The sequence below is a fragment of the Cryptotermes secundus genome, unplaced genomic scaffold (assembly GCF_002891405.2).
Source record: "Cryptotermes secundus unplaced genomic scaffold, Csec_1.0 scaffold598, whole genome shotgun sequence".
NCBI lineage: Eukaryota > Metazoa > Arthropoda > Insecta > Blattodea > Kalotermitidae > Cryptotermes > Cryptotermes secundus.
In genome coordinates this window covers 55476-69902 of record NW_019723311.1, presented here as the reverse complement: position 1 = coordinate 69902, position 14427 = coordinate 55476, and the positions used below count along the sequence as shown (strand labels likewise).

At 36.6% G+C, this 14427-nt stretch overlaps 1 protein-coding gene across 6 annotated transcripts in view; it reads left to right on the top strand.

The window, feature by feature from the left end:
* Positions 1–14427, top strand: part of LOC111861795 (transient receptor potential cation channel subfamily A member 1) — a 160229-nt gene that overhangs the window by 134123 nt on the left and 11679 nt on the right. For 3 of the 6 annotated variants that reach the window (XM_033750456.1, XM_023846646.2, XM_023846650.2), the window contains 4 exons: positions 3517–3627; positions 6112–6219; positions 10858–11100; positions 12412–12686. In XM_033750456.1, coding sequence (XP_033606347.1) covers positions 3517–3627; positions 6112–6219; positions 10858–11100; positions 12412–12686 — 737 coding nt within the window. The remainder of the gene's footprint in view (positions 1–3516; positions 3628–6111; positions 6220–10857; positions 11101–12411; positions 12687–14427) is intronic. The other 3 variants (XM_023846648.2, XM_023846647.2, XM_023846649.2) reach the window with 3 other exon arrangements.

Genomic DNA, 14427 nt, shown 5'->3' with positions numbered 1-14427 from the left:
GAAATTTAATTTCGATAGTAAGATATCATGATTAACACAATCAAAAGCTTTTGCTAGATCACAGAAAATCCCTCCCACAATTAATCTGTCATTGAGAGCACTTAAAATATCGTTAGTTAGTTCATAGGTTGCTTTTTCTATTGTTAGGTCTTTCCTAAATCCAAATTGCTCTTTGACTAATATGTTGTTAGAATTTAAGTGTTCAAGTAGTCTATTATACATAACTTTTTCAAAAACTTTTGAGAATGAAGTCAATATGGATATTGGTCTGTAATTAGAGATATTTCGCAATGCATAGCACGCAGAGGATAATCTACTGATCACTAGGTCAATATGCTGTTTCCAAGACAATACATCATCAATAATCAAACCAAGCAACTTAGTTTCTGTTACACTGGAGATACTTTCCTGATCATAATTAATATGTGTTGTGTTACAATTCATGGACCGAAACTCTAAATATTGAGTTTTATTCAAATTTAAAGTAAGTAAATTAACATTAAACCAAGTGTTTATATCTTTAAAAGTTTGGTTAAGATTTGTTTCAAAGTTTACATTATTAGTAACAGTAATTATGATACTGGTGTCATCAGCATATAGAACCATGTTATTATCCTTATTTATTATTTTAGGTAAATCACATATATAAAATAAAAAAAGCAGGGGACCGAGAATCAAGCCCTGTGGAACTCCACATTTAACTATTTCCCACTTAGATATATTGTTACTACCAGTTATATGACCCAAAACAACTCTCTGATGTCTACCAGTTAGATAAGATTTAATTTGTGTTTTAAATATACCCTCTATTCCATCGAATTCCAGTTTATCCAACAAAATTTTGTGATTTACACAATCAAAAGACTTTTGCAGGTCACAAAAATACCTCCTACATTCTGCTTATTATTCATGGCTGTGAGAATACTATTAATCAATGAAAATGCCGCCTTCTCAGTTGAAAGATGTGCCCTGAATCCATATTGCCAAGATACTGTTAGCTTCAATATGAGTGATTAATCTCGAATAAATAAGTTTTTCAGTAATTTTTAAGAAGGAAGTTAACAACGAAATGGCCCTGTATTTAGGGATTTCTTGTATGTTGCCCTTTTTAAAGCAAGGTTTAACTATGACAAATTTTAATCGATCTGGAAATACACCAGTACTCAGGATCGCATTGCAAATATATGTTAATGGTGAGATTATAAATGGAGCACTTAATTTTATTATTCTACTAGAAATCTCATCAAATTGTGGCAAAATGTATGCAACCACGCAGCCAATTTTAGTCAGAAAAATCAAAGGCAAGATGCTCTTTGAGATATAGGCATAGATGATATTAAAATAGAGATGGAGGAGTGTTCATTGGAAATTCTCCTGGCAGTGATGGGCTGTTGTGAATATGGTAATGAACCTTCATGTCCATAAAGATGGAGAATATTTTTACCAGATGAAGATCCACACCATGTAGTTAGTTAAATATTTACAGTTACAAGGGTACTTGGTAAATCGAATGATGCAAATAATAACAGGTAACATAGTCCCTTGATTTAAGCATCCTGCCTTGACTATACAGGGTGTTTCACGACTTTAGGGCATAACTGCAGGAGGTGATTTCCTAGGTCTTTGTGATCAAAAAAGTTCATATAAATATGTGTCCGATTTTGGACGGTTACGGAGTTCTGACCGTTTTTTCATTATCGTACACACCTTCATGTGAACCGCGTCTATCATCTGGCGGGTCACTATTTTTAGCTAGCTACAGACAGAGCGTTCTCGTTATCTCGACACTTGGGAGGTACCTAAGGCGTGGTGGGTTGGTATGTCCAGCCACGGCTAGTGTGGCGGCTACTGGCGTTTGGAACAATTCTCGTCTCGGTGCATCTGTTACGTTCATGATGCCATTTACATTTTCATTTGAGGAGTATGCAGATATGATTTATGTGTATGGGTTTTGTGACGGTAACTCAGTTCTTGACGTAGCTGAATATCAGCAACGGTTTCCGAATCGTAGAATACTGAACCGGAGAGTGTTTACTGGAGTTTACCAGGCATTGCAAAATACCGGTAGACTTCCCGGCATTCGTATTGCATCTGAGCGTGGTGTTAATGAAGGTGTCAGTGAAGAAGGCATTGTTCATATGGAACACCACAGTCCACGTATGAGTATGCGAAGATTTGCCAGCCAGGTCTCCAGACTTAAGCCCACTGGATTATCGTGTATGGGGATGGATGAAAGAACTGGTTTGCAATGCGAAGGTGGCAACACGAGATGCTTTGCTCGGTCACATTCTGGACGCCGCTGACCACATAAGAAACAGCCAGCTGAAGCTGCTACGTGCTACCCATGTGGTGTACAACCAAGCGGCAGCCTGTGTTGCGGTCGTCGGTGGCATTTTCGAAAATCAGCTTTAAGCACCAATCAGTTCAAATTAAAGGTAATTTCACGAAGTTAACTTTACATTCATACTTTAAATGTATCATGTATTATGCTGGTTTATTATTTTGTTCCGTTTATTGTCAGTAATCATCACCTTCTATTCTGAGTTTAAAGCGGTCATAACTCTGTAACTGTCCAAAATCGGATTCGTGTTTATATGAACTTTTTTGATCACAAAGACCTAGGAAATCACCTCCTGCAATTATGCCCTAAAGTCGTGAAACACCTGTATATAGAGGATATGAATATCCAGTTTTCATAATCTCAGTGTTATATGTAGCTCCATGCTCTGACTGATTTACCTCCAAGGAAGGAGTTTTCTTTCCCATCTGATAGGAAGCTGGATTGGTGTTATAGCTGGTCTGGACATGGTAGTGAAGAAAAGTCCTTCCACACCAAAGAAAAAGAAACCTCAGTTAGTGCCAACTTTAGCAGGTAGAGGTTGTCACATGGTCAGTGCAACGAATCCCCGTGGCCGTAAATCTCGGTTTTCTAGACCCGAGCCGCTGTTTCCTTGAAATAGCTCCTAAATTATCCTCACGAGGCTAAGTGAACCCCATTCCAGACCCACTACTTCTCAGAAAATCTGGTAATGCCGGGAATCGAACCCAGACCTCTGAATCTGTAAGCAGGAACTCTGACCACTAGACCACAGAGGCAGTCAGTTCTTTCATACCAGAAGTTAAAAAGTTTGATCATTCAACCTGCTGTCTGTAAACCTTGTGGAATCTGAAAGCATGCTACCTGTATACTTGTTCCTCTGGTTATCCTGAACTTTTGAAGTTGTGCCGAAACTTCCAACCATATGTTTCATGTTGTTGTACCACATTAATGTGTAACTTATGCCTCTTTCTTAAAATCATGTGCAGAATAATAAAAAATCACCTTTATTGAAGGTCTATAATTATACAGAAAGTACAAGAACACTTAAAACAAGATTAGGAGATGAATTGAAATTACTCACTGAAGTATTTAGCAACTGCAGCTCTCCGTTTAGGAAAGGCTATCTAAGTTCTGATTAGCACCACAATCTGTTGTGTGCTTTATTCAATCCTGTACTGCTGTGTTTCCTGCGGCAGATCAAGTACAGCTTCTCATGTCTACAATGTCCAGCCATGTATGCACAGATGGATCAACGTACTGGTGATGCACTCATCATATCTAAGGCAATCCCTCTTCCAGCTCTCAACGTAAGTGCATTCTTTCTACACACCAGGACCACAGGCTGCTGCTGACTGCTGCTGTTGCTTGCATCAGCATGTTGGAAGTAATCCTTCGGAATAATTTGCATGTAGTAGCTCAGACTGCATGACATATATACAATTGTCTTACAGGCCTGATGAATATGCTTCCTGTAATTAATTGGTCCAAATGCTGAATGACGCTCAAGTATCTTAATTTTTCGTATAGTCATATGTGTCCTTCCTGTCTTTATTTCAGTATGGTTTTTATTTTTATACAGTGAAACCTCAACCTAACATTAACTAAGAGAGGATTTAAAAGTGTAACATACACTGTTATACTCGTATGTATTGTAAACATGCAGATCAAAGGAAGAAAAAGTTTCTGGATAGCCTGATCTATGTAATATTATTATATACATTTCTATGAGTGACAGAAATTTAATGCAAATCATTAGGCGTTTTAAGGAACTGAGTGTTTTGTGATTGGTCCTTTAAACATAAAGGTTACATACGAGTACAGAATTTGAATTTGAGATTCTCAAGGGAAGAGACTCTATGGGAGACTCAGATATAGATGGAAGAATAATATTAAAATTAATTTTAAAGTATTGTAGTGTGAGGATGCAATTTGGATTCAGCTTGTTCAGCATAATTTAAATGGTGGACTTAAATGAAAACAGTAGTGAACCTTCAGTTTCTACAGAAGCAGAGATTGTCTTAACCAGCTGGGCAACTGTTAACTTCTCAAAAGAGATCCTGAATGATGGGGTGAGTTATTTTCAGTCTGTTTAGATCAAATTTATAGAGTATATGCTTATGATATAAGCACATGTAAATTGCAGATTGGAATAAAATAAATTGAACTGTAGAAGTGTTGAATAGGAATATTATGTTGATCTTTCACTATATCAATTTGTGTCTCACTCTTCTGTAATTGTACATATGTGAAGTCTGGTGTACAAGAAACATTTGTGTGCTTTTGTATGATAACTTCTCATTTCAACCAGGTGTGCACAGAATTCAAGTTGAAATGGTAAGAGTATGAAGTATATATTGTTTCAAACAAAAAATGAAGAATTGTAATGCAATTTCCTCATTTCAATCACTAATAAAATTATAGTAATACCCCCAGAAGTAATTACAGCCTTCCTAACACCAAAAGAAAATAATATGAAATTAAAAACATGTTTTATTCCAAATTTATTATGCATCTCCTATCGTTATTTGATAGAATGTTATTACTTTATTATTTTGATTATAAAATTATCAGTGCACTAATTGCACAGGCCTTTGCCACAAGTTGAAGAGAGGCATTAAAATATTAACAACTTGAAATGCCATACCTGTGAGGATTGTGATGTCACTTACATATGGCTCCTTGAAATTCTTCATAACACAGAGTTACAAAAAATTTTCTAAATACAAAATTTGGAAAATACAGATCAGTGTGGCAGTCCGCACACAATGCTCTTTATTTGTGCTATTATTTGTGTTAAGTGTTAATGTGTTATCTCTCTGCAAGAACTCTAATCTTACTTATATTTGCTTACCACATAAGAAATGTTCCTGTTTAGGACATTAAATACTTGGTTATACAGGGCTACTATAAGTGATTCATTCGTTTTTAAAATGCTATTTTCCAAAGCATTACATGTACAAATATGATTGATATATAAAAAGAACCGTAAACTCACCAAGTTTGTATTGTGTGCACCATTTGGCCGGCCGGGAGGTGGAGCTAATGTTGCAGTTGTAACGGCGCATATCCATTGGCCGTGTACGGAAAGGCGGGGCCACAGATGAAGTTATAAATATGTGCCCAGCTTTGCAGCTAGTTTATAAGCTAGAGTAGCTGGAGTGTGCATAAATACGTTCAAGTGACTAGACTGCCGTGATAGCGATTACTGCTAGAAATAGGGCATAATCTGCAGTAAAATGCCTGGGTTGACAGAGGCCTTGTATATATTGTACATAGAAGGTACAAATGTGAATTTGTAAATTATGTAAATACAGACAGTGGACTTCTTAAAATAGACTGACTGACAAATGACAGACCCAACCTCTCGTCAGAGAGGGTGCCCCAAATGGACAGGACAGCAACTTTCACAAAGAAGAAAACATCTGGTCATGAGCCGCAGCTTGGGCTCGACACCAAGACAGACAGACTGACTGACTGACCGTCAGTTGTAACATGACTTTGACTTTGACTTTGTGCATAAATACTGCGTCTCTTTGGTCACAGCTGCATGTTTGGCACTTTCTGAAGGGGTAACGGTTGTCTGCCAAACGCTGTGGGAATGTTTCCACAGTGTTTAGTACAAATTTGTATTCTCTTATGGTTTCATAAATTCTGTGCACATGCTACCATTCTTGTATCATCTAGCTTAGATGCTATTTTAGTTTGTAAGATAATGAGAAACTGAGTGAGTACAAATATATAAGACGAGAACAGAAGTTGGCTGCAGCAAGCAGTTCTTGTGTTCTTGGCAGATCAAGTATTCATTCCGTGGCTACCAGGCCTCCAAGGAATCCGTGGAATTGCGAAGGAAGCAGTTGAATGACCCACACTGGCAACCTCCACCCTTATATGTAGTCAATGTAAGTATCTGGCGTAGTGATTCTTTGTTAATGTGAAGATACTATCTGCAACACAGTTTGTGTTCTCCTATTTGCTCGTATCACATGACACCTGCTGGTTGAATTTGCACTCATTCTAAACATACATAATTACCGTTCTTTTTGTGGGAGGAATGTTTTGGTAGCTGAAGTCATAAAAAGGAATGAAGGGCGATACTTTTTAAGGATTTTACAGGAAATTAATTAATTAGGAGTTTACATTAAAAGAATGTATTATTCTTTATTTTTATGGGATATTTTAATTTATTTTATACATACTTCTCATGAAGAAGGTGTTGTTATGGCATATGATTGTGTTACTACCAGAAATCTGACCCTACATATTCTTATCTTAGATACATGAACCTGGCATGTAAATAATCAAAAATATTACCACAGCTCATTCATGTTATGAGGACCATCTGTCTCTCTGTCTGTCTGTCTGTCTTCCCATCTGTCAGTTACCTTATTCATGGCAGGAAGACTTGTTTCCTGTTTCTGTTACTCTGGCCAATCTAATGTAAAACGGTATGCTGGTGTAGACCAGGCTCATTTGGTTCATGGTAGAATACAGTGAGCACAGTCATAAACACTGGGTTCCATAAAAGTGGATGATTCCTTCAGAAGATGGTTAACTGTAAACTTTTCAAGGAAGACTTTGTGTTGTGGAGTTAATAATTTAGAGCAGAATCACAAACAATAAAACATTGTTAGCTTAGCACAACTTTATATTACACTCGACTCTTGATTATCTGGTGGCAGATAAACTGGTTTGCGGCTTAACGGGGGGCTATCGGGGCTTTTTTGCGGCTTATATATTGTTTAATGTTCATTCACTTTTGTTTCACATGGTGAGTTGTAACACAATTTTCGCGCTAGTGTGAACCGAGCTCTGCATTTCTTGGTCCCATTATGCTAACACAATGTTCTAGGGTAGGGATGAAAGAATGCAAGGATTTGTGGAAAGTTTCAAGGACAGATACACCGCCCCAGTTAGTCTCTTTATATCGATCTTCAAGTGCGTTAGCAAAATGTCAGGGTGTAAAAGGAAGCATGTTGTGTTAAGTATTCAACAGAAGTGTGAGCCGGGCTTCGAAATGTTAAGCAGTGACGAAATCATAAGTTCAGTGGGGGTGCAGCCAGAAGAGCGGGAAGAAAGAGAGAATGAGGAAGAGTTGGACAGTGCTGCTAGTAAGAAAATATCACATGGTGCTGCTCTTAATCATTTGGAATCTTTACTAGACTATCTTGAGAGTGAAGAGAACAGTTTATTAAGTGACAAGCTAATATTATGTAGGCTTCATACGGATATCCGTAAAAAGGAAAATGCCATGAAAAAGCAAAAGACAATATTACATTATTTTAAGTGTTAAGTGTGAATGTTCGTAAAAAGTGTTGGATGTTACAAATCTAAATCACTCCATCCAATGTGACCTACAAGTTCTTTACTACATGAAAACTTAACACCCTTATATGTTTCGGTCTCTGTGGACCATCTTCAGAGGGCAAACATCACTACAAATAGGAAACCACCATCACATAAGTTGTTTAGACGTAAAGTACATACACTTATATGCTACAATACATAGTACACAAAATAGAACATTTCACAAACACAGCAGTTTCCTGGAAATGTAAAGTTTTTTTTTTTATAAAATTGTATAAAATTTCTTGATGCTAATTAANTGAAGATGGTCCACAGAGACCAAAACATGTAAGGGTGTTAAAGTTTTCATGTAGTAAAGCACTTGCAGGTCACATTGGACGGAGTGATTTATATTTGTAATTGTTAGTGTGACGGACCAGAATGAAACAAATCAAACTGTTGGATGTTGTTGAACACTGTATTCAAAGGACAATTTCCACATCCTGGTTTTTTAACTTGTAGGGATATATATGGAAAATAAATGGACAATGGACAATGGACTGTGATTGAAATAACTAATTCATACTTCAGTGTAATGTAAAAAAAAGTATTAAATAGGCCATGAGATGACATAAAAATGAGGTAGAATAAATTTAAATACAGGCAGGCCTATAGTATTATGAAGGTACAGTATTACAGTACTACTTTTAATAAAATTTGTCTTAACCGGGTTTTCGATTAATCGTAATCTCCATCCCCACCATTATCCCGGATAATTGAGAGAGTTGAGTGTGTTGTAGGTAAATGGCACTAGAGAAGGGCTTAGAGATCTTATTTTAATAATGGTCCAGACATATTTCTCATTGAGAAAGTTTATGCTATTAAGGTCATATCTGGTATTATCATTCTTATGTCTGGACTTTTACACTACACCTTGCACTTAGTGACACAGTTCCCATTTCACTCTGCCTGGCGATTTAAATAGGAACTAAGACAACAGTGATGTCACATTAGAGTTCTAATATGGTGAGATGTTTGTTACTAAATAATGCGATTCCTGGCTGTCAGCCAGTGAAAAATACATGTCCATATTGCAGACATGCAATGCCAGTACTGTTGTTGCATAACCTTTCCTTTCTTTGCTATCTATTTTTCCTTCAGCAGACTTTCCTATGTGTAATTATTGACTAATTTTAAAATTTGTTACACACTTTGTGCTTATGTTCTTGAGAAGTTGAAAAGTAATCATATATAGGTATATGCAATGTAGAAACTGTAATGTGAAAGTTTAATGTTTCATGTTTGTGTTAACGCATGTATTTATAGATAATATGATGTTTTTAAATCAGCTGTGCTTGCTTTGCCTGTGTAAGCTCTGTGTTGCACATCTGCTTACTAAATATCGTAACTTTGTAACGGTTTCTAACAATATAAATTACAGTGATTTGTTCATTTAAGTGGGGACTTGTTCAGATACAGTGTTAATAATATGGTCTAGATGTGGTGAACCTTTATAATCTTGATGGCAAATTTACCTAAAAGGTCATCAACATGTAAGAAGTTGTGTAAGCTGTCCTCATTTCATTATCACCCTGGTTGATTTGAAGAGATATCTGCTGCCCCACATTAAGCGTGTATGTGTTTGCTTTGAGAGCAGCTATTGTAAACTGATCTCACATGCTAAAACAGACAAAACCTATAACTACTGATGCCAAATTTGATGCCTGTAACAATAGTTCATTGTTTTGGGTTAGTTAGTGTAGTTGGATGTTTTGCTATAGTACAAAGTGTAACTTAGATAAGTTTATTTATGTTACTGTATGTGTATACTTCTGTCAAAGTTAAGATAGTATTGTATGAGTGTTCATTTAGGCAGGGAGTTGTTAAAATGTATACTTCATGCAGTGGAATTTCTTATAATACATGCAAAATTTTACTGTAAAGTATGGTTTATCTCATGCAAACTACATTACACTCTAGTCCACACATTCTGTACTGCGGAGTATTTATTCATGGCTGGGTAGATTAGTTGATGCACTATTCTGCAGCATTTTGGCATCTTCAATATAAATCATTCCATTCACAGTTCAGTATACACTATAATTACACAGTGCATTTTTGTCTGTAGTGCATATTTCCTATGTTGTATGCCGTGAAAGCCAGAAATATGGCTTGAAACAACTCATATTGTGTTCACGTTGCACAGTTTGCTTGTTGTATATACAGACAGATTGTGAGAATATGAAGACAGATTGCTAGATGTACTGCGGCACAATGTAATCACATTAGTATTGTGTGTTGAAATGTCAATACAATGAATGTGAAAGTTAGTGAGATTTGATGTTCTCATGGCAATGAATATAAATATTACTGTCTTCTTGGATGTAATGCCTTCTATTTTGGTACAAGATTCCAACATTTCGGAGTTGCTTGTTGCTTGCTTGGATTACTCTTCAGTCCTGAAGTTGGGGTTAGTATGTTCATCCCAAACAACGGTACACTTCTGCCAGATTATATGGTGTTATATCACAGAAGAGAGTACCCTTTAACGTGAAAATAATCTTTCATAATGGTCTTAACAAAATTGATGTTAAGTGCAGTCAGAGAATGAGTTTACAAGGCAGGTACCTTGAAGTGATTCACTGAATTCTCAACATGGATGATATGCCATGGAACCACAGATAAACTATTACTTTACATAGTCCCTGTTTAGGCTGAGGTAATTATAATACTGTGAGATGCATTATTTATCTTCTGTCTCTATAAGTCAGTGTCTTGTTTCCTTAGCCACTATTTCACTTCTGCTTCAATGTCAGGATAAGTTTTAGCCTTCAGGTGCTACATCCTCTGTTTCTAGCGTTGAAGCAGCATTTTGGATGCCACAGACTTAAAACTGATGACAGTGTTGAAACAGCATTGAAATGATGGTTGAAAGAACAAGACTGTGATTTTTGTGGACAAGGAACAGGACACTCTGTAGTATGATACGTGTCTCAGTCTTCACAAGGGCTATGCAGAGAAATACTTTGAATCATAAAATTGTGTATTATCCATATCAAGGTTCAGCAGATCACTTTAGGACATATCCCTTTAAACTTATAAAGAATTCTTGACATATAAATGAATAAATGTAACTCACAGCTCAGTAACTTTATATAAAGTTCTGCTGCAGGGAGATCCTAAAACTAAAGTGTGTTCAGTACACCCCATGTCTCCAATAGAACTTATAACAACTTAATTTTTGTGTGTAACAGGCAATGGTGGCACATGGCCGCGTGGAGCTGCTGGCACATCCTCTCAGCCAAAAATATCTTCAAATGAAGTGGAACTCATATGGAAAATACTTCCACTTGGCAAATTTGCTTTTGTACTGCATATTCCTATCCTTTGTTACAATTTTTGCAGCACAACTTATGGATGATAGTTCTGTGAATGCTACAGAGATGAACGATTCTAACTCAACCTATACTGGGTCCCATAATGTGGCTAAACGAGAGGTATTAATGCATACATAGTTATATATAGCCTAATTACTGAAGTGTGAGGGTTAATCCAGTTGATGATACTGAACTGAGTAACATATCTTTAATACTTAAAAAAAAAGTGCAGTAGAACAATGCCTATGTTTGGTATGGAATTAAATTTTATTTGAGGTTTCTCTAGGACTCATTGTGAAGAAGACATTAATTATGTGATTTGGATATAGAATAACTTCTCAAATTATTAAGAACAGCGAAACCCTAAACAGTTACTTAAATAGAAGTCGTAATATTCTGCCAGTAGGTATCAAATCATGATAAAGTTTCTAAATATTTCGCACATACACACAAAGACATGTATGCACACATAACACTTACTGTGTTTACCTACCGGTAAAATATAAATATGTGTCAAGTAAATACATATATTATTTTCAGTGTGCTAGAGAACAGTTTATGAGAAACCAGGTTGAAACTTTGCAGTGACACTTGTTATAAGAGGAAGTTACAGTTTTTTTCTCCTTGACAGATTAATTACAGGTGAAATCATGATATTTCTTTTACATTTATCTCATTAAATGTTCGCCAAAGCAGAAAACGATTTATACACATGTCAAAAATATTAACAATGTAACTGTTTTATGTTACTTGAACATGCATATTAACTCTGACTTGAGTTTTCTTTTGCCAAACATTTGATTAAGTCATAAAAATGAAAGAGCTTCTAAATATACAAGAACAGGTGTAATGCCTAGTGCTTACTTGAATGTTTAATTTCACTTCTTTAGGAATTTAAACATGTTAGTTTGTGCATATTTCTGTGGATTGTGTATGTTTGATGAGATGTAATCATTGTCGATGATGCTATATTCATAATCATCCCTTGTTTTTCATGTCATTGATACTATCATGAGTTATAATAGTAATATATATAAATTTGGACATGACTACAATTTTCAAATGTCAATCTTAGTCGATGAAGAAAGTTGTCTTCTGGGTTTAGGCACCGTGTATTCTTCGTTTTGGCCGACGTTTCGGAGGAACGTAGCGCCTCCATCTTCAGAGCAGTTGAATAGCTGCAGAGAGCAGTAGCTGTGGTGTCAATCTTAGTCCATCACATGACCCCAGTTTATTCATTTTATTTGGACATGTGGGAAATCACCATGTTCAGCATTCATCATCGCCATTTTATTTTATGAATTCACAGTTACTCCAACATTGTATCAGAATATGATTTCCAATATGCTAGAGTGATTTCATCAGTAGAACAAAGAAGGTTTGATATAATTGTTGTGTCTAATGAATACCATGTTTCTTTTGCTCCTGCAGCCTGAAATGCATGGCAACTTGCCTGTGAGGTATACCTGTGCTATGATCATTATAGCATACATTGTTCTCAACTCACTGCGGGAAGTGTTACAACTCTATCAGCAACGCTGGCACTATTTACTCGATCCCATCAATCTAGTCTCATGGCTGCTGTACATATGTTCCATCATCATGATTATGCCTGTGTTCGCTGATCAGCTGACTAAGCTGCAGCTGTCATGTGCATCGATAACAGTGTTCCTCAGTTGGTTCAACCTGTTGTTGTACTTACAGCGGTGAGTGAGCATACTGCATGGTTTAGACTGCTAAAAAATTGGATTAGAAATAAGTATGAGAGGTTCCAATAAACACAACTTTTGTACAATTGCAATAATTGTACACAAATTTATCACACAACATGCTTTGGCCTATTGGCCTATATGATCACCCCATACATATGGTTTTTTTTTTTCAATTAGAGCCATGAATTTATTATTTTTGTCTGATTTTATTTCATATGTGCTCTGTCTGCTAAGAATCTGGTGTTTCTTCTTAGGACATAGAGATGCCAATAGTAATTATGATCTCTGTGTTACATACATAGTCATTGTAGAGGTTTTATGTATGACATTGATGTTTAGGATTTTGTATCTGGTGCGCTATGAATATTGTCTCTGTGGAGATTTTTGTGGAAGTCAAAACAGTTTGACAAGAATTGCTTTATAAACATTGGCCAGTATACAGATTTAGCAGTAAGCAGGTAGCAAATATACTGAAATATCTGAAGGTGGCTCCTAGTGCCAAAACATGTAGGTACATATATATGATATATAATTAATTATTATTACATATATGTTATGTTGACATAACTCATAACAAACTAGAGAACTGGTTGGTTATGAGAGATTCTGTAAGATTTTAATTGAAAGGGTTATAGTTGGACATCTGCTTATTTCCTTATCTGCCTGCATAAATTACATACTCCAGGTTTGTACTGTCACAAATTAGTGATTAGACATGTGGTTTAGATTGATAATTGGATGTATTCAGTGCTTATAACTTGTGACTACAAATATGTGGTATTTATAACACAATCTACACACTCTACAAAATCACTACAGCACACATCAAGCTTTCTCATTTTATTGTGTCTTCTCTATTCGTTACTAAATATCTGCTGTACTTCCTCACTCCCGGCCTTGCTGTCTGGTGACTGATCCACAACCCATGAACTTCGGTCAGTTAAATTGCTCCTGGCCTTCTCCAGCACAGACAGTCTTGGCTTAAATCTCTTACAGATCCATGACCAATATTTTTGTTCTGTTCTAAACTTGTACATGTTTAGAAATGGGGCCTCCTTTTCAACAAAGGGAAGTGTCAGTCTGTGCAGGCGCCATGTTTGTTGCACCATAATTTCAGAATGAGTAGATCTGCACTGTCAGGGCGTCCAAGTCACTGTGGACTCTGTGCTCCCTTTGTCAATGCAGGCTTTTGAAGCAGGTTATGCTTCAACTTATTTAACTAGTCTTAAACTGCAGTTAGTCAACTGGATGGTCATAGGCCTCACCACCGCCGAGTTTAAGCCTCCTAGTACTTCCTGTGCATGGCCTCTCCTTGTCCAGTACCACATACATTTGGATTGATATGGTTTAGGATAACTTCTGCACATGTCCTACATAATTTAATTATGTAGTTGTACTCTTAAATTTTGAAAGCCATGTGCAATTCATGGACTGGTGTGCACCTGTCAAGATTTACAATGGCACAGAGTACTCTGTTATGTAGGTGCAGCAGTTTCAAGATGTGAGCATCCACCACATACTCCAAGGTGGGACATGTGTAAGTCATAACTGACCTAATCAGAGCTTTGTAAAGCATAAGTTCAATATTTGAACTTAACCGTTAATGGCCGAAGTGCCCCGATCGGGCCAGTGATGAGTATGATCATCGTGGCCAAAGTACCTCGTTTTGGCCAGTCAGGCATTTAAACTCCACTAGTGGAAGCGCGCCCACACGCCGCTAGTAGAAGTGCTTGCA